The 21,716-nt window shown below is 38.7% G+C and overlaps 1 protein-coding gene across 9 annotated transcripts in view; it reads left to right on the forward strand.

Moving 5' to 3' along the window:
* Positions 1–214: 214 nt before the first annotated feature.
* ST7L (suppression of tumorigenicity 7 like) overlaps positions 215–21,716 on the forward strand; it is a 112,990-nt gene continuing 91,488 nt past the window's right edge. For 3 of the 9 annotated variants that reach the window (XM_036342992.1, XM_036342993.1, XM_036342991.1), the window contains exons 1-6: positions 217–444; positions 1,879–1,961; positions 6,625–6,787; positions 8,029–8,083; positions 11,959–12,074; positions 20,316–20,394. In XM_036342992.1, the coding sequence (XP_036198885.1) occupies positions 237–444; positions 1,879–1,961; positions 6,625–6,787; positions 8,029–8,083; positions 11,959–12,074; positions 20,316–20,394 (704 nt within the window). In that variant the 5' untranslated portion in view covers positions 217–236. Of the gene's footprint in view, positions 445–759; positions 781–1,878; positions 1,962–6,624; positions 6,788–8,028; positions 8,084–11,958; positions 12,075–20,315; positions 20,395–21,716 lie in introns of those variants that run through there. The other 6 variants (XR_004973245.1, XM_036342990.1, XR_004973246.1 and 3 more) reach the window with 5 other exon arrangements.

Consider the following 21,716-nt stretch of genomic DNA (forward strand, 5'->3'; position numbering starts at 1 on the left):
ACATCCCAGCCCAGTTTCTCCGGAGGAGGTGCGGCTATCCGTCCCGGGCCGCCCTCGGAAGGAGCAGGTAGCCCCCGCCCAGGGACGCTCCTTCACCTCCCAAACCTCGGTCCCGGACCCCCGAGGCGCTCGGCCTTCCCAGCGGCCAGCCTCAGGCCCGCCACTATCCCAGGATTCCCGGCGCCCGGCTTCCTGCCCGGCTTCCCTCCCAGCGCCGGCGCCCGGGGAGCGCCAAGATGGCGGACGGCGACGGGCCGGGTGTTGCCGCCGCGGCCGCGGCCTCTCCTCAGGCACCCGCTCCCGGCCCGAGCCCGCCGCCGGGCTGGAGGGAGCGGCTGCGGGCCGGGCTGATGGGGACGTGGGCCTCGCTGTGGTTCGTGGTGGGGCTGGGGCTGCTTTACGCTCTGAGGGTCCCGCTGAGGCTGTGTGAGAATGTGGCCGCGGGTGAGAGGCCCAGACTTCCCCGGGGGTTGGGTTGGGGCGGGGGTGTGTGTGCCGGCGGTGTTGGGGGGTCAAAGGCCAAAGGGCAGAGGTTCAGTGGTCCCTGGAGGGCTCCGGGGAAGGAGGCGGCGGCGCGCGGCGACTCCGTGGGTTTCTTTTCTCTGGGGCCGCCGCTCCGCCGCCGCCTGTCAACGCCGGGCAGCGGCCACCGGCTCCTCCCCGACCCGAGGTCCGCCTCCCTGCTGCCGCGTCTCCCCGGGGCGGAGCCGCCACCTGACGGGACCGACGGGGCACTCGCAGACCGGGATGCAGGACTTAGACACACAACCCCCGCCATTGGTAGGGTCCCGGGAAAATCGGGCCCGCGAGCCGCCCGCCCGCCGCTCCCCGGGCCGTGCCCGGCCGAGCCCACGAAGACGAGCGCTCCTCTGCTCGAGTGTGTGAGGGCCCCGGATCCTGGCCAACCGCCCTCGTGTTTTAAGTAGTTCTGTCAGCACACAGTTTTCGTGAGATTTTTTTGGGTCTGTTCGTTGTTAGGGCTTTACCTTCGGTAACAAACTAGAGAAACGCAGGTAGTGAAGGGAGAGAGAGCCACACACGGCGGTGGGCCCTCGCCACGTCGGCGGACGGCTCGCCACGTGGCCCGGGCGGAGGTTCCTGCAGCCCCGGCCTCGGCCTCGGCACGGATGGGAGCAGCTCTGTTAGGTCGCGACTGCAGCTTAAATGCCCCCCTTTCTGTCCCATGAGATGGCACGGAATGCTGGGATAATGCTCCGAAATAGTTTTGTTTTGTTTTTTTTTTTTTTTTAGAACATAGTTATTATGTACATTCAGATACAGCGAACACAAAAACAAGCTAAATAACTGGGCCTTCCTACCCGCTTTGGTGGAGCCAATGCGGTGGTCTCTGTAACCGGTTAATGAAGTGCCTACTGGTGGTTATTCCACTCAGGGAAAGTGTGTCATTTATTTTCCTACGTGCTAACCAGGTGCACCATTTAGATGAGACTAGTTAAGTATTTTGCAATTTTTAGGTCTAAAATCCAAAGTATTTATGAGACAGTTTATTTGAAGAGCCTGGCTGAGACTTTGAGCGAGTCAGGTGCAGGGAGGGAGCTCTCGGCTTGTTGCTACTCTCGTTGGGCTGTTTTCCCAGCCCAGCTACTCCACCGGCCCAGCTACTCCACCAGGCCCAGCTACCTGGCCACCAGCCGAGCTCCTGGCCACCGAAAAGCAAGTGTTTTTTTTTTTGAGAGTAGCATACAATGGGACGTTAAAGTAGCTTTTAAAAAATTACAACTTTCTCAAATGAATGTCATACTAGATATTAATCCACTTTTGTTCCCCCACTTATAAAGACACCTGCATATTTGTAACTTGAGTACTTTGAATTTGCATTTTTTTTTAAACTTTGATTTTTTTTTTTCCTTTTGGCAGTGACAGTATTTTTAAATTCACTGACGTCCAAATTCTATGTGGCACTTACAGGGACATGTTCTTTGATATCAGGACTAATATTTGTAAGTAGTTTCCATTTCCTTCATACTTTTGTATTTATCTAAAGATCACAACTCTTTATACAGTTACAATAATTATAAATACGTGCAGATCAGCATCCTCAAAATGTGTTCAGTATCTTGAAAAAGCCACTGCATCTCCTCTCCACTTTTAGAGATTGACAGTATGCAGTTGTGTATAAAAGACTTACATTATGTAGGGACTTGAGAGGTGAATTGCATTTAAATGCTTACAGGGCCCATCTTGGTAATAAAAATGAGTGAAATGGGCACAGTGTCAAAACTGAATTCTTACTTTGAGGGCTGGGTAGACTGGACAATGCATGCTACTTCTAAGAAGGGCTAAAGCTGATTGTTGCCATGTAGACTTGTGGACCATTATTACCAGATTTTCCAAATGATCCCAAGAGAATCTGGATACACAAGTTTTCATATAAAATCTCACAATATGTTAATGTTGGCAGCATTGGACAAACTAAAAATTTATCTGTGTCTTGAATTCAGCCTATAGGCTGCCAGTTATCTTCTCTGGAGTGTTTAAGAGCAGGATTTGAGTCAGGTTAACCTTCACTTTGGTGGTGTGACTTAGGGCACGTTAATTAACTTTTCTATCCCCCGGTTTTCTGAGTGTAAATGTGGGGGGGGGTTAATAACAGTATCTACTTCATAGGATTATGATGACTAAATGAGGTAAGGTGTGTAAAAGTTAGTAACAAACTGGTAGCTCATACAGATTGAACATTTAATGAATTTGGGCTGTTGTTATTCTGAGAAGTCCTACAATAAAGAAGTCAATTTAACTTTAATTCAGCTTTTTCTTGTCTTATTTCATCCAGCTTGCATTTTTAATTCAAATTTTTTTTTAAGTTTATACTTTTTGTTACCATCCCTAGTAATGGAAGAAACTTTGGAAAAGCATTGCTACACATACAAATCTTAGGAAGTATTATGGTGTGCATGGCCAAGGAGTTTTTCTGTACTTTTTTCTCATCTCTAGGTGGTGCTCTCCAGCTATAGTAGAAATAACAGCATTTGTATTGGAGTGTTTTGGTTTTGTCTTTTTTTTATAAGGACTAACACTTGACCATTTTGTTAAAGTGAAATGCCAGACAAGAAAGGGATTTTTCTCTTGACTTAAAAAAAGTTGTTGAGGAATTCAGGATGAAAACTATGGGTTAATATGCCAGTAAGCCTTAAAATGTATTGATTTATAAAGTCCATTCATAATTAAGCACATTTAGTCAATACAGTATGAGTCAAAATAAAGAAAATAAATGATCTTTAAACAGCTGATGTAATAGAAAAAGCTTTGGTTTTAGAACTAGAAGATGTGGTTTTAAGTCTTGACTCTGCCACTTACTGGCTTATAACTGGGCAAATCACATAAATTCTGAGCCTTTTTAAAAAAAATAATCTTACTGATTTTTTACAGAGAGGAAGTGGGGGGGGGATAGAGAGTTAGAAATATTGATGAGAGAGAAACATCGATCAGCTGTCTCCTGCACACCTCCTACTGTGATTGTGCCCGCAACCAAGGTACATGCCCTTGACTGGAATTGAACCTGGAACCTTTCAGTCTACAGGTCAATGCTCTTTCCACTGAGCCAAACCGGTTAGGGCTAGATTCTGAGTCTTAATCTCCTGATTTATAAGGGGAAATTTATATATATGTTATATATTATCTTTTAAATTTTATTTATTGATTGATTTTTAGAGAGAGGAAAAGAGAAAGAAACATCGATTTGTTGTTCCACTTATTTATGCATTCACTGGTTGATTCTTGCATGTGCCCTGACTAAGGATTGAACCGCAACTTGGCATATGCTCTAACCAATTGAGCTACCCAGCAGGGATACATACGATCTTTTTAAACCAAAGTTTTGTTTTGTTACTCCTCACCTGAGGATATTACTCATTGATTTTTAGAGATAGTGGAGGGAAGGGGGAGAGACAGAGAAACATCACTGTGAGAGAGACACAGCGATTGGTTGCCTCCTGCATATCCCAACAAGGGCTGGGGATCGGGCTTGCAACTGAGGTACAAAGCCTTTTGTAATTGAACCAGGAACTGTTCAGTCCGCAGACTGATGTTCTATCCACTGAGCCAAACTGGCTAGGGCTAAACCAAAGTTTTAAAATTAGGAAACATTGTAAAGGTTAAATTTTGTCATCACTCTTGCAAAATTGATGAGTTTTCATTAGCAAAGGTTATGTTTATAATTTCTTTCACCACCTGGACTTACCAAACTTGTGTGTATATACACACACACTTACATATATACATACACTGTGGTATGTTCCGGAGGTAGCCTGTGTAATGGTTAGAACCTCTGAAGTCAGGTAAACCTGAGTAAGAATCCTAGCTCTACCAAGTATGGATGGTGTGAACCAGAGCTAGTTATTTAAAGCGGGAATAGATGTTCTTTCTGAAATCAGTTGTTGTGAAAATTAATGCATGTAAAGAACTTGGCACAATGCTTGGTAAGTATTAGCAATTATTTTGCTCATTTGTGTTAAAAAGTTGATTCAAAAGGTAAATAAAAACAACTAACATATTAACTAATTAAAAAACTGCCAACACTTCATATAGTGAAGGACACATTTTGTCATTGTTGCCTTTATGATTAATGTCCCTGACTGATGTAATATAAATCTTGTCTTTTCTGTCACATGAATAACTTCTGCTTTGTGATTTCTTTTGGTTGTTTTAAAGAAGTTTCATCCCATTTCTCAGTAAAAGAAGCCAATCTGGGGCTATATTTGGTGGTGATTAACTGCCTGCTAACTCAGTAAAAGAAAGCAGGAAAAGCCATTCTACACCGAGCATAAGACGTTAGTGGCATGATAGAAAAAATTCTGCCCCTTGATTTTCTAGCACTGTCCTATAAATGTTACAGCATTTGGTCCATGGAGTAATTGGGCTTCAGTGTACAAAATGACATCATACTTTTGGCATCTTTTTAACATGTTTGTTCTGTTGTTTACTGAAGCAAAAAATAACATTCTTAAAGGTTTAAGAACTGATACCTCTCTCTCTGTCTCACAGATCATAGCAAAATAGTTTTTAAAGAGATTGTAGTCTCTTAAGTAGTGTGGATATGTTTGTTAATTCTTTAAGTAAAGTAATACCAGCACATTTGTCTGCTACAGGGTAGAGAATATGCTATCAGTTGACTTTGTAAGGGAAGGTGGTCCACAAGCAAGAGAAGGAAGGTATTAAAGTTATTTTACAGTCAGAAACTAGTTACTAGTCATTTGAACAGTTTTAATCTATAAAGTCCCTGATTGATTGATGATTCATTTGACAAATATTTATAAATATTTGTTAGGCACTCTTTTAGATGTTGGGGATACCATGGTAAGCAGATAAACACAGCTTCTGTCCTCACGAAATGTGGTCTACAGGTGATTATGGACATTGATTCATTTGACATTTTTTAAATTTAGTACCTACACTCACACAGTGTTTCTGAGCTTGTAGCAATGAACAAAACGCGAAAAAATCCTTGTGGAACTTATTATATTAGAGCAATATATAATAAAAGATAAATAAGTTAAACAAATAGTATGTTCTTACTATTAGTGGTAAGTGCTAAAGAGAAAATGAAGCAGAAAAAGGCATATGAAGTGTCAGAGGAGAAGGCTGACATTTTATACAGGGAAGTTGGGGAAGGCCTCACTGAAATAGCGATTCTTCAATAAGGAAGGAAATGAGGAAGCTAGCTGTGCTGATTGTGTTACTCCTTCCTAAAGGGGTCGTGTTCTTTGGGTGCTTGAAAGATAGCAACAAAATCAGTTGTTTAATTATTACAAGTGAAACGATTACTATCAAAGGATAATAACAAGATCCAATGGGAGTACAGCTTTCTGTTTGTGAATCAGGAAAAGTTCCCCAATGATGTGTCATTTAAGCTGTAACCCAAAAGAGTCAGGCAAAGGGAATTGAGAAAGTTGGAGTGTTCAAATGTGAAACTTTCTGCTAATTCAGCACAAAGAGCTTCTTTTGGTTCCTCTTTTTGTAATAGTGATAAACCATGGAAACATAAAGAAGTGAATATTCTATTTTTTAAATGGTCCAAAATTGGAATCAACCTGATCCTTAACCTACATTGATAATACTGTCAAATACTGGAATAGTACTTTATTTCTCAAGGGATACTTATAATTCTTATTAACCATATTTAGTAGATAGGACATTGATGTTCTGAGAGGTTAGCAGTTAAGTCACTTGCCCAAGGCACAAAGCTAATAAATAGATAGCAAAATTGGGAGTCAAATGGGGGCATTCTAAGCCTAGTCTAATCCATCATGCTAGTTGTTTCAAACTTATTTTTTTTCAATTATGCTACAGATAGAATAAAATGACAATGTAATTTAACATAATCTATAGATTAAACCTTTTTATTGTTTTTAATGGTTTATTTACAGATGTATTTCTTTTCATTTTGCCTAAGCTTGTCTAAATTTCATGACAAAGCTATGAAAGAAGTATTTCACTTTTGCTCGCATATGTTATTGGGTAATCTTATATTTGGCTTATTTTTTTGGAAGGAGAGTACATTTAAAATGCTGAATTAAAGGAACATCTTGAGATAATGTTTTAATTTGAGCTCATATCTGCTCATTAGTTCTGTATTAAATGAAAGATGTTTTCTGTTTGTCATAGATATTTGAATGGTGGTACTTCCATAAACATGGTACATCTTTTATTGAGCAAGTGTCGGTAAACCATTTGCGACCATTGATGGGAGGAACAGAAAGAAGCATGTCAGAGCCAGCTTCTCTTTCCAACAGCAGAGAAAGTGAAAACAGCAGACAGAATGTGTCAGGTGATTACTTATCTAATGTTTTCAGAGCTATATAGTTAGTCTTTAGAGCTGTATAGTTAAGATTGTGTTTAGCTGTGGGAGATAGAAACTCACAACAATAGAGAGAAGTTTGCCTATCCATGTATATATTGATCTAGAGAGTGAGAATCATCAGAGACTCAGACTCCTATTTTGTTAGCCTGCCGTCTCCAAATGCAGTTTTGCCTTGTGGTCTAAGACAGCCACTCTGGCTCCACCTATCATATCCACAGTCCAATCAGCAGGAAGGAGATTAGGCCAGGAGGACAATCCTCATACTTGGTATTGACTTGTTTTACTGGGCTAGCCAGTAACGAATCCAATGACGACCAGTATGATTTGGTGTCACTGCCTTGACTCGGGCTAAAGTACTAGCAGTTTTACCCACCATTGATTTTGTACCATCAGCTCAATTTTGCAGTATGGGGACTAGGGTGAAGTATGTCAGGTGCCTGGGCACAAAATTTAAGTCCTCACTCTCAGGGTTGAGTTCAAGTCAACACAATTAAAAAGGCAAATAATGGCTGGGTAGCTCAGTTGGTTAGAATGTCATCCCCATACATCAGGGTTGTGAGTTCAATCCCCACAGTCAGGGCACATACAAGAGTCAACCAATAAATGCATAAATAAGTTGAATAGCAAATTAATGTTTCTCTCTCTTTCTCCCTTCCTCTCTCTCACTCTCTCAAACAAAAATCAATTACAAAAATAAAAGGGCCCTGGCCGGTGTGGCTCAGTTGGCTGAGCATCCTCCCTATGTACCGAGAGGTCGGCAGTTCAATTCCTAGTTCGATTCCTGGTCAAGGCACATTCCTGTGTGGCTGGCTCCATCCCCAGTAGGGGGCATGCTGGAGGCAGCAGATCGATGTTTCTCTCACATCTATGTTTCTTTCCCTCTCCCTTCCTCTCTCTAAAATCGATAAAACATTTAAAGGAAATAAAAGGGAGAAACTTAAAACCAAACAGATAATCACATTATAATATGGTAAGTGCTATAATTGAATTATGAACCAAATGCTGTGAAGACAGAAATAAGGGAATAACTAGATTTAATTTTATGCTCCGTGACAGTAGGGTGATCCATGCCTTACTTATCTTTGTGCTATCAGTGGCTAGCACTGTACTTAGTATACAGTGACTATACAATAAATGTTGGTGAATTAAGGTTTAACAGCATTTGATTAAATTGTCTCGCTTCCTCCCTTTTCTCCTTTGTTTTTTAGAATGCAAGGTATGGAGAAACCCTCTAAACCTTTTCAGAGGAGCAGAATATAGGAGGTAATACATTTTGCTTTTAGTATAATTACAGCATTGGTTTTAGAGTAAAAGTATTATGGAAACACTTGTTTTTATAACTATATCATAGCCCTTTTAGTTGGAGATACTGATATATACTAATAAGATAAAATGATTAGCAGTTTAGTTGGCAGCATCTTGATAGTACTTATTATAATAGTGTTCATAATGCATAATAAGTATACATTTGACCCCGGTTTATGGCAGACAGCATTTTCAAAGAATTTGTAAGATTAAGAAAAAATTACAAATGTCAGTATATTCCTGTGCATATGTACTCGATTTCAAAATTTATTTGAGCAGTCACTAGAAAATATCAATCTGAATGTGAATATGAATTTCATTTGTGCCACAGTCCAGGGTGTAGTACTTTCATATTGTATTTTATATTGCCATTTTCTATGTGCTCTACTGTATCCATTTCTCTCCTGGTTTATACACTAAATGAGAAAACATTTTTTGAAACTTATGATCAAAGATAGTTTTATTTATTTATTTATTTTTAAAAAATATACTTTATTGACTTTTTACAGAGAGGAAGGGAGAGGGATAGAGAGTTAGAAGCATCCATGAGAGAGAAACATCCATCAGCTGCCTCCTGCACACTCCCTACTGGGGATGTGCCTGCAACTAAGGTACATGCCCTTGACCGGAATCGAACCTGGGACCCTTCAGTCTGTAGGCCGACGCTCTATCCACTGAGCCAAACCGGTTAGGGCAGTTTACTTTTATTTTGAGAAGGGCTATGTTTTACCTGGAGATAGACTGGGCATGTTATTTAATTCATTGAATAAGAAACATTATGTGTCTGTTATGTATGGGCCCTGTGTAAAATGATGGGGATACTAAATGATTAAGTAATAATCTCTGTGCTTAAGGACTTGATAGTGTAGGACAGTCAGTCCTGGGAAGTGAAAACTAGGCTTTTATGAGAGATGCCACTAGCCTGTATTAAGGGATTCTGCAAGAGACAGATCCTTGAACTTCTCACTGTGTTTATTAAAAAAGGTTTTAGGCTATTCTTTTTTAAAAAAAATATTTTATTGATTTTTTACAGAGAGGAAGGGAGAGAGATAGAGAGTTAGAAACATTGATGGGAGAGAAATATCGATCAGCCGCCTCCTGCACATCTCCTACTGGGGATGTGCCTGCAACCCAGGTACATGCCCTTGACCGGAATCGAACCTGGGACCTTTCAGTCCGCAGGCCGACGCTCTATCCACTGAGCCAAACCGGTTTCGGCATAGGCTATTCTTTGATATATTTTACAGTGTCTACTTCATGAAGGTTTTAAAGAGAAGTTTCTTATCTTAGTATCAAGAACACGTATGCTTCTTTGAATGAGTAGTTTATCTTAATGTAATAGTCTAAATTGCAATGATAATAATTGTGTGGTCATATTGTAGCTAACCCTTAGCAAGTGTATATATTTCGTGTTAGCCTCATTCCAGATTCCATTTTATGGCCCAATCCTAGTTTTTACTTTACTTAGTGTTTTTAATTTACTTCTGGTTTATGTTATTAACTAGAGCAGCGATGGTGAACCTATGACACGCGTGTCAGAGGTGACACGCGAACTCATTTTTTTGGTTGATTTTTCTTTGTTAAATGGCATTTAAATATATAAAATAAATATCAAAAATATAAGTCTTTGTTTTACTATGGTTGCAAATATCAAAAAATTTCTCTATGTGACATGGCACAAGAGTTAAGTTAGGGTTTTTCAAAATGCTGGCACGCCGAGTTCAAAAGGTTCGCCATCACTGGACTAGAGGCCCGGTGCACGAATTCATGCACCAGTGGGGTCCCTTGACCTGTCCTGCGGGATTGGGCCAAAACCGGCTCTCCAACATCCCCTGAGGGGTCCTGGATTGTGAGAGGGTGTAGGCCAGGCCAAGGGACCCCACCGGTGCATGATTAGGGCTGGGGAGGGACTGCGGGAGGTCTCCAGGACTTTCCGGCCTGTCTTGCTCAGTCCTGATCAGCTGGACCCCAGCAGCAAGCTAACCTACTGGTTGGAGCGTCTGCCCCCTGGTGGTCAATCCATGTCATAGCGGTTGAGCGGCCTTAGCATATTACGCTTTAATTGGTTGAATGGCCAACCAGATGACCGGACACTTAGCATATTAGGCTTTTATTATATAGTATATTATACATTATATATATATATATTTTTTTTTAAAATATATTTTATTGATTTTTTACAGAGAGGAAGAGAGAGAGAGACAGAGAGTTAGAAACATCGATGAGAGAGAAACATCGATCAGCTGCCTCCTGCACATCTCCCACTGGGGATATGCCCGCAACCAAGGCACATGCCCCTGACCGGAACCGAACCCTGGACCCTTCAGTCCACAGGCCGACGCTCTATCCACTGAGCCAAACCGGTTTCGGCAATATTTTTAACTGCTTTAAATCATTTTGGGAATAATGTAGATTGTTAATAAATAATTTTTTATGGTTTTAGAATGGATAGCAAAACTGTTAAGTGAATAAGAATTTTCTTTTCCTTTTTCTCTTTATGATAATTTCTTGCAGAATAGCTAAAAACGTTAAATAACAAGGCAACTCATACTATTAAATAACAACATCTTCAGTACTTATATAAGTAATATTTACAATGTGCTTTTAAAGTGCTTTTTCTTCAGATTATAAAATGTACATATATTCATTGTAGGAATTGGGAAGAAAATAAAGAGATGTATGAAAAAGAAAGTAAAGATCACCTCTTTTTACCACTAAGTAATAATTACTATTAGTATTTCCATCCAGTCTCTCTTCTTTATGCATGTATAGAATCAAAACTTCAACATCACAATGTGTGAAATTCCCACAGAATTTCTTCAAAAACATGATTTTTAGTACTTGTATTTACCATACCTTCTCTACTGCTTGCCTATCTGGGTCATAGATTTCACTGTTAACATTTACACTAGAGGGATATCTCTCTATATAAATATTTAACCACATATATGATTATTTCCTTAGAGTTGATTTGTAGCACTGGGATTACTGAATCAAGGGGTGTGAACAGTTTTTTCCCCTTCCCTTTAATCTTATTTTGATTATGGAAAATTTGAAAAATAAACAAAAGTAGAGAGGATGGTATAATATAATATACTAGTATACCCATCCCCTAGGTAGGTGTAAATATTTTTAAGATTCTTGATAGATATTGCCTAATTGATTTCTAGAACCAGAAATATAAATGCCAATTTACATGATACCAGCAGTATGTGTGAGTCCATATTCTACTTAACAATATATACATATTTGCCAATTTAATAGGTGAAAGTAAAAATTATTTCTTTTAATTTGCTGTTTGTTAATGTCTAATGAGATTGCACATTTTAAAATGTATTTATTAGCCAATCTGTTAACGTGCTATTGTGAGTCTCAGAGGAATATGAAAGTTTAAATTTCTAGTTTAGTAACATCTGAGAAAAGTTCCTCTTTGCTTTTATGCTTTGAAAGCCCTTTACCATCTTGATATCTGGTAAAAATCAACCTGTGTTTTCTTCTTTCTTTGTACTTTTACTTTTAATCATTCTAACTCACTGAAAATGTACTGAAGTATACTTAAAAAGGTATATATCTGAGGCAAATTGTCTTATCCCTTCAAATCCAATTTTGAAAGTGTTTGTTGAATAATCTAGCCTTTCCCTTTTCATTTTTTATGTTCTGTTATACTCTAAGTAGTTTTTATAGGTTATCTCTTTTATTCATTATAATAAGCTTTTAAAGCATCCTGAAATGGAATTTTTAGCAGCATATGTTTGAATTTTAAATAGTGTCTGTTATAGCAAATCAATACTCTCTCATGTTTGATTTACATATTTTCTTTTGTTTTGGTGAAGACTCACTTGGGTGACTGGTAAAGAGCCACTTACATACTATGACATGAATTTGTCAGCTCAGGACCATCAGACCTTTTTCACCTGTGACACAGACTTTTTACGTCCTTCAGACACAGGTATGTGTCATCTCTGTTCATGGGATAAGCAGTGGTCATGAAGGTTATTTTTAAAGCTCTTTATAGTTATTTATTATAATATACAAAGTTATTTGGCTTGGAGTTGTTTGCATTATTGAAAAGAAAGCCAGATTAAATTGAAACTAATTATGATTGTAAACTAAGCTGTTACACTACTTTTCCTTCTTATAAAGAATTTATTTTATTAAAATATTGCTTCTATTATTACTTTAAAAAATCTTTCAGATAAAATGCAGCAACTGCTTATGCAGAGAAAAATGTACCGAGTTTGGTCTGGAAAATTAACACCTGCAATTATACATAGGAGAAAAGAGTAAGACAAAGTGTAAACATTAGGGCATGGCATGTAGAGAAAAATGGGACATAATTTTATTCCAGTTATAAGTTAGAGATGCATTTAAAGTGGTGGAAGATCATAGAAATGTCTGTTTAATTCTCTCTAAGCTCTTCTCTATAGAAAAAATACTGAGACTCTTAAATGTATGGCTAGCTTTCTAATTTGAATGCCCTTTTCCTCCTTATCTATCCTTCTGCTTCTTTCTATCCTTCAGGCTCCAAATTAAAAGTCACATTCTCTAGAAAGTCTTCTCTGGGATCTTCTTTCTTCTCTGCAGTTCTACAGTGCTTAGTTCAAACCTCAATGAAACAATTTTCAACCACAAACAATTATTTCTTAATGTTCTTGTGTTGCTTTAATGTTTGTCCTCCCTAATAGGGTATGAAACTTTGGAAAGCAGGTACTGTATTCCATCATCTTTGAATTCCTATCGTCTGGCACAGTGCCTGGCATACTGTATTAATATTTATTATCTGATGAAAGTATGAATAAATGAGTGGTGTTGGTGTCACAGATGTCTTCAGCAATTTCACTAATAATAGTTAACACTGGTAAAGCACTTATTATGCACCAAGCATTGTTCTAAGAAATTTATATAAATGTACTAATCATCTTATGAGGTAGGTACTATTATCAGCCTTATTTTAAAAATAAAGAACCAGTGGTAGCCCTAGCTGGTTTGGCTCAGTGGATAGAGTGTTGGCCTGTGGACTGAAGGGTCTTGAGTTCGATTCCAATCAAGGGCACATGCCCGGTTGCAGGCTTGATCCCCAGTAGGGGTCATGCAAGAGTCAGCCAATCAATAATTCTCTCTCATCATTGATGTTTCTATCTCTCTCCCCCTCTCCCTTACTCTCTGAAATCAATTAAAAAAAAAGAACCAGAGGTAAAGGGGAATCAAGTAACATGCCTAAGTCATCTAGCTATCCTAGCTAATAATAGACAAACATGGTAATTAACTGTACCTCTGACACGCTTCCCATCAGCTAATCAGGGCGATATGCAAATTAACTGCCAACCAAGATGGCGGCCGGCAGCCAGGCAGCTGAAGCGAACAGGAGGCTTGCTTGTTCCAGTGATGGAGGAAGCCAAGGTTCCCCGCCTGCCACTGCTGGGCTCTGAGCTGCACTCTAAGAAACAATGTTGCAATTATAGAAGCTAAATAAACCCCAGAAACCTGCTTTCAGCCAGCCGGGCCTCAGAGCTGGAGGTGCAACAGTGTTTCAATTATAGAAGCCAAACAAACCCAGATACCTGCTTTCAGCAGCCGAGGTCTCAGAGCTGGAGCCGAGCCTCAGAGCTAAAGCCGGCTCTCAGTTCCAGTGACAGGCATAGAAGGTAAATAAATCCCAGAATAAAAAAAGAAAAGAAAAGAAAAAAAGGAGAGGTTGGGAGCTTCAGTCACCTGCCAGCCTGAAAACGGCCCTCAGCCCCTCACCCAGACTGGCCAGGCACCCCATTGGGTACCCCCATCCTGAAGGGTGTGTGACCAGCTACAAACAGCCATCATCCCCTCATCCAGGCTGGCCAGGCACCTAAGCAGGACCCCCACCCTGATCTGGGACACCCTTCAGGGCAAACCAGCCGGCCCGCACATGTGCACCAGGCCTCTATCCTATATAGTAAAAGGGTAATATGAAAACTGACCCTAACAGCAGAAGGACTGGGAATGACTGGTCACTATGACACACACTGACCACCAGAGGGCAGATGCTCAATGCAGGAGCTGCCCTCTGGTGGTCAGGGCACTCACATGGGAGGAGCTCTGCTCAGCCACAAGCCAGGCTGATGGCTGCCAGTACAGCTGTGGTGATGGGAGCCTCTCCTGCCTCCTCAGTAGCGCTAAGGATGTCCAACTGCAGTTTAGGCCTGCTCCCCACTGGCAAGTGGACATCCCCTGAGGGCTGCCCGGCTGCCAGAGGGATGTCTGATTGCCAGTTTAGGCCCAATCCCCCGGGGAGCGGGCCTAAGCCAGCACGTGGTCATCCCCTGAGGGGTCCCAGACTGCGAGAGGGCACAGGCCAGGCTGAGGGACTCCCCCTCCCCCCTGAGTGCACAAATTTTTGTGCACCGGGCCTCTAGTCTATAATAATAAAAGCATAATATGCTAATTAGACTGGACGTCCTTCCGGAGGAAGCTGAGGCTGCCATGGAAGCCCAAGGCCTGGGTGCCGGAGGGAAGCCAGTGCCGGCAGCTGGGGAAACGAAGGCCTACTCTTGCATGAATTTTGTGTATCGGGCCTCTAGTTAAATGATAAAGCTAGGTTTCAAATTCAAGTCTGGCTCTTAACCACTAAACTACTGCCACATTGCCACTATTACTCATCACATCGACAGGCAGAAAAAGATCACCAATAAGTAGGGTCTGAAAAATAGCCAATTTTCCAGCATTCAAGTGAGTTCATTGTGATATCTCTTTGCTGGATTAAATATACTAAGGATGAGTGGTAGCAGGAAACCCTAGGATATTCGGTATTCTTACATTAAAGGGTTTAATTGTAAATAGTTGAAAAAGCAATTGCTTTATGTTTATATGCTTAATGTTTACATTAATGGCAAAAGTGTAGCAACCATGGATGTCCACTAAAGCTGTCGTCCAAAAAAAATTTTTGTTTACATACCTCCTAAGAGAATTTTGAAAAACGATGTATCCCTTTTCACTTAAAAAAAGAAAAATCCACCAAAGGGTGTTTTTAGAGAGAGGAAGAATAAGACAGAGACAGACAGAGAAAGAAACATCCAGGTCAATCGGTTATCTCCTGTAGGGCATGGGATCCAACCTGAAACCTAGGTATGTGCCCTGACTGGAAACCTAAAACCTTTAGTTGTATGGGATGATGCTTCAATGAACTGGGCCACCTGGCCAGGGCTCCCTTCACATATTTTTAAGTTGATATCATAAGGTTAAGTAATTGCAAAGAATATGGTTTTTGACGTATTATAAATATAAAAATTTGAAAACAAAACTAGAATACCCTATATTTGAATGTAATTCAAGAATGTAATGACTTGATACATACCATTATCTGTTGAAAAATACATGAAGAAATACCCTTTAACAGTAGTAGATTTTATATGTCCTTTTTGTTCTGGAATTTATATCCATCCCAAGCTTTATATGATTTTAATATGATTATTTTGTGTTTGAGAGTCTTTTATCACATATATGAGTTTTCCACAATAAATTTTTAGTATAAATAAAAAAATTAATTTTCTTTGACCATAAGGCTCTAAATGGTATTGTGTCCTTTAATTATATTTTTGTCAAATCCTTGGAGCTCCGTATTTGGCTCTTTTAACTTTGGAAAATGCCCTCCATATAACCTAATTGGCTGGCTGAGTTTTCATTGTCAATCCTACTAACCAAATCAGACTTATTTTCTGACAAAGTCTGACTTCATTTGTCAATTCAGATAAACATATTAACATGCATCCCATGATAGCCACTCTCTTCTGAATTCAGATTATAAGATAGAAAGATAGAGTCTCAGAGTCTTGTAGCTTTGCCTAGACCTTATCTTGGCCAAAATAAGATTCCACTGCCTTTATTATTTCTTACTAATGCCCTCTTGGCCTTATTGTGAGGGGACCTTCCTGTAGGAGAATGCATTCTTTGATAGTAAGGGGAGTGGGATGCTGATAAATGGAACTGGTAAACATTATCACTCCCTCCCTACTCTACTATATACTTGAATTCAGTGTATCCAAGGGCCAGAATAATGATGAGCTTCACTGTTAAAAAAATAAGTTAAAGGTGGAAACCCTATTATAGGTTCCTTGATTAAAAATGGCTACTCCCAAACCTGAACTTTAAATTGTCCCTTTGGCACCTGAAGATTTTTATACTGTAGAGCAATGCACCTTGGGACGATTCAGGATAGGTGAGAAGTAAGACTTACTTTTACAAAGTAGGAGAAAGGAATATATCTTTTGGGGAGTGAGAAAGCGGATGTTGGGTAGGAATGGAAAACCTGCATGATGCGTAGACCAATCAGAGGAACATTCTTCAGGTAGATTAGTTATAGGAAAGAATCATATAAAGTTAAGGCTTTAGAAACTGGTTCTCTTAAAACCATGCATCTTGTTTTGGTTCTTGCACTTTGGTCCTCATGTACTCCTAGAGGTACACATAATCCCAGCTAAAGACCAAAATCAAGGACAGACTTTACCTGTGAATGCTAATCCAGAAATGGACTGTTGGTTCCATATTGATCTTTTCAGACAAATGTGTATATGTGTGATATGATAAATTTCTCTTGAATATTGTCATCAGAAATTACTACATTAGTAGATTTTGTTCTCATCCTGTTGATTTATCTAAAACAGAGAACAAACATATCCTCAAGGCCAGCCAATAGTGATTTTGGATAATTCATTTTCATGGTATTTTTTTTTCAACATTTAAAAACTAGGAGACAACATTAAAATTCAGATTTACACTTTAGAAATTTGGAAAATATGGCATACTTGGACCTACATTTCTACTTGGCATTAATCAATTAGACCTGAGCTGTGATTCTTCTTTAGACAGTGCATATGTTTTTAGTTCATTCATTTATGTTTTTTGCCTAGTCTTTGTAGGCATTAATATTTGTGATTCCTGATCTTGAGATAAATGCTAGTGTCTTTTCTGTTTATTAGCATGTTAGAATATTATTTAAATTGAAAATAAATAAATTTGATTGAATTGCTAACTGCTTGTGTTATTTTTAAGCATATTGAGAGCTCTTAAAGTGGACAGGTGAATACTAAATCAGCATTTTGCTTTAAATTATTCCTTAACCTTTTCTTAGAAGGAAATACATATTTTTCTTCCTTTACTTTATTTCCCCTTTGACTTAGAACTGCATTGGTTGTGAAGAATAATATTGAGAGGCTGGATAGTGCAGTTGAAAACAAAAGAATAAGAAAAAATGCTTAAAGCTGGATTTGATGACCTTACTAGAAATAAAAGACATGTAAATGCAAATGAGATCATTTTCATGTATTAATAAAGACTGATATTATTCAGTGTTGGTAAGGAAGTAGGGAAGCAATCACTCTTCTGCACTGCCTGAAATAATGTAAATTAATGCAATTTTATTGAGAGGAATTTTGGAGTATAAATTCAGAATCTTTTAAAAGATGCATACATTTTAACCAACCATTCCACTTCTTGGTCAGGTATACAAAGGTAGATATTGAAATGTGTTTTCACAATATTTCTGTTTAGTAAAAAAACTAGAGGCCTGGTGCAAAAAATTGGATGTAATCTAATTGTCCATCAAAAGAGAATTGGTTAAATAAGTTGAGATATATTCTTAATATATTAGAATACCAAACCATTTAAAATGTTGGTAAAGAGCGCCATCACAGTATATTGAGCTCCATAGAGACAGTGTCAGGGCGGGTGCGGGCACTTGGCGACTGTGTGCTCCCTGAGGAAAAGTAATTAAACATGGGCAGTTCCTGGCCAGTGTGGCTCAGTTGGTTGGAGCATTGTCCTGTACACCAAAAGGTAGGGGTTCGATTCCTAGTCAGGACACATAGCCTGGTTGCGGGTTCGATCCCCAGTTGGGGTGCATGTGGGAGGCAGCCAGTTGATGTTTCTCTCTCATCTCTCTCTCTCTTCCTCTCTCCTTTCTCTCCCCCTCCTTCTCTTCGCTCTCTCTTTCTCTCTTTCTCTCCCTCTCTCTAAATCAATTAAAAAAATTTTTTTTGAAAATGGGCAAAGGAGATCTAAGAAGCCAAGAGACAATGTCTTCGTATGCCTTCTTTGTGCAAACCTGCCAGGAAGAGCACAAGGAGGAAGTGCCCAAGTACTTCAGTCAACTTCTTAGAGTTTTCTAAGAAGTGCTCAGAGAGGTGGAAGACCATGTCGGCTGAAGAGAAAGGAAAGTTTGAAGACATGGCAAAGGTGGACAAGGCCTCTTATGAAAGAGAAATGAAAACTTATATATCCTTTCTAAAGGGGAAATAAAAAGGAAATTCAAGGACCCCAATGCACCCAAGAGGCCTCCTTCAGCCTTTTTCTTGTTTGTTCTGAGTATCGCTCCAAAATCAAAGGAGAGCATCCTGGCCTGATCATTGGTGATGTTGCAAAGAAGCTGGGGATATGAAATCACACTGCTGCAGAGGACAGGCAGCCTTATGAAAGGAAGGCTGCTAAGCTGAAGGAGAACTACAAGAAGGGTATCACTGCATATTGAGCTAGAGAAGAGCCTGATGAGGCAAAAAAGGGAGTTGTTAAGCCTGAAAAAGAAAAAAGCAAGAAAACGAAGATGAGGAGGAGGCGGAGGAGGAGGAAGAAGAGGATGATGCTAAATAAGTTGGTTCTAGCGTAGTTTTCTTTTCTTGTCTTTAAAGCATTTAACCCGCCTCCCATACACAAATCACTCCTTCTGAAGAAAAAAATTGAAATGTAAGGCTGTGTAAGATTTGTGTCCTTTTTTTGTATAGTTAACACACTACCAAATGTGTTTTTAGACAGTCCTGTCCTGGTGATATTCTCGGTAGCCACTAACCTTGCTTGGTACAGTATGGAGGTGTAAATTGCCATGGAAATTTAAAGCAGGTTCTTGTTGGTGCACAGCACGAATTATATATGGGGATGGTAATTTTTTCATCATCAGTTGTCTCTGATGCAATTTATATGAAATAATTCTTGTTCTGTTAACTGAATACCATTCTGTAATTGCAAAAAAGTTGCAGCTGTTTTGTTGACATTCTGAATGCTTCTAAATAAATACATTTTTAAATTTAAAAATAAAATATTGGTAAAGATTCACAAAATTTGACTTGTATCATGTAACTTATAGAAGTGAACCCACCATCAAAAATGGCAAATCTAATATTACATTTAATTTTGTGTTGTATTTTAATGTTTCAGTAAAATGCTATTTACCTGGTTATTATCAGATGGGTGCTGATGTGCATCAGTTTGTCAAGTTGAGGAAGCATTAGCTGTCAGCTAGCTGGTGACATGTTTGATATTAGAAATGTATTTTTGTTACTCAAGTAGAATATACTGTCTTATTTTCTAAGCCAAGACTAATATTTTGTTTCCAAAGGAAAACTCACACATTTTCCACATTATTCTTTCTGGACAGTTGTGGGTTTTATTCCAAAAACAACATTTATAGATTCTCTATTTTTCTTATCAACCTTGAAATAGGCCAGATAGTTTCATGAATCTACTTTATTTGTTTAATTTTTAAGAAACTTTACTTAGTGTGAAACTTTCGTTTGGTACTGTAAATGATAGCTGATATTGTTATTTCAGAGAGATTCTAATTCAGGCTTTTGTTGAGTCTTTGTAGAAACTGACATTTTCCTTAAATGCACTATATTCTAAATTAATCCCCCCCTTTGAATACAAAATGTAAATTCAGACATTCTTCCTAGATTGAATCATTGATTAGGCAAAGACTTTATTTTTAACTGTTTTATATATTTCTAGCAGTTCCAAAGAACCTTTTCAAAATGATAAAGAGCTAGAATATTTCATATTGATTATGTCACTCAAACTCAATTTTTATATGCATATAGTATGTAAATGTTCATGTATAATGATATGATTAATTTGATTAAGTACCTTATGTGTTGTTATTAGCTTAACAATGTTAATCAGCTTAACAATAACCCACAACCGTCGGACCAACTATGTGTTGTTATTAAAATAGACCAGAAAAACAGTATATTTCTTTTTATTATATGTGAAACTTCCAAATTTAATATAAATTCTCATAAGGTTAATGTGAGCTAGCACCCCAATTTCTTGTTTCTTACATTTAAGAACATGTTATTTAAGTCTTTGTTTACTCTCCTAGCTCATTCTTCATATGTTTTGCATAAGATTATTTATGTTTACATCTCATCTACTTTTTGAAATATTTTTCCTACAGTTATGCAGAAGGCATGGAGGGAAAGAAATCCTTTATCTCGAATTAAAGCAGCCTACCAAGCTTTAGAATTAAACAATGAGTAAGTTTGAAATATATGGAAAATAAATTTGTTTTGAAGGAAACCCAGGCAAATGATTTAATGTTTCCTTTTGTCTGTTTCTTAGATACTTGGAGTCATTAGCAATCCCCTTTCTCTTTTTGCATACTAGAGACAAAATTTGTCATGTTCACCGATATGTATTTTGCTTCTGAAAGTAAACTTATCTATGCATTGAATAGAAATTATGATAGAAATACTTTTTAAAATAGAGAGTGCTGATCTAATTGGTGATAATACTTGATATTAAAGAGTACTAAAATACTATGCTACTTGTTTTAATTTTGTTTTTCATTTAAATCATTCATTTAAAGCATTCATTCAGCCCTGCGAACTTTAGTTACTAATGGGATGGGAGGCATGAGATGGGGATTCAAGATAAGTAAAATGTAGCTCTAACTTAATTTTTTTCATGTTAACAAGCATTTTTTATAGCTCTTTGTATAAACTTTATATTTTGAAAAGACAAAATGTAAAATCAGAAGTCAACTTAATATTTAAATGAGACAGATCAATGTGTATTAATCTAATACTAAAATATGGCCCCAGTCGGGATTAATCAGGGTATACTTCCTGAATAGTGTGAAATGAGCATTGTCCCCTGTGTTCCTCCTCCTTCCCTCTCTCCCCAGATATATTATCCTTATTAAGAAGAGCTTCCCAAAGCAGAAGAAAAATGGTAGTATAGGGAATTCCAAAAGCAGTAAATCAACTTTATTGAAACTCTGGAAACGAATCAAAACTTTATAGCAACTTGGAGAATGCTTCATAAATTAAAAAAAAACAACAGTTGACTTTCTGTAAGAGAGCTTTGTAATGTTTTAAATTACACTGGCCCCATCCCCTACTCCCTAGTTCAGTGGCACACGTGGAAACAACAGTCCAAATCCTGGTAATAGGTTCCTACTTCCAGAAGAAGTAGAATGGACCTAGTTCTCAAAGAATTGTGGTTGTTTATTTGAAGGACCAGCCCAAGGGACTTGCCTTTCTTTAGGATAATTTGGAACTCACCCGTACTGACACAACTACATTGGGGGGAGGGGCACTTGTTAAAACATTTAAAGGCAAATACACTAGTTCCTGCTGCCTGGGGCAAGGGATAAAAGTTGGGGCAAAAAATAGACAAATCAAAGCTTTGGAGGAAAGCTGGGGAATGAGATACTTTGGAAATAGAGATTTTGAAAAGCTACCACATATTCCTGAAAATCTCAAAGGCTGCACACCTGCCCAAGGTACATGCTTAAGAAGACCCTAAGCTCCCATGTTTGTCTAATTCTCAGCTTCTGTACAAACAGAAAGTGAAG

The sequence above is a fragment of the Myotis myotis genome, unplaced genomic scaffold (genome assembly GCF_014108235.1).
Source record: "Myotis myotis isolate mMyoMyo1 unplaced genomic scaffold, mMyoMyo1.p scaffold_m19_p_18, whole genome shotgun sequence".
Lineage (NCBI taxonomy): Eukaryota > Metazoa > Chordata > Mammalia > Chiroptera > Vespertilionidae > Myotis > Myotis myotis.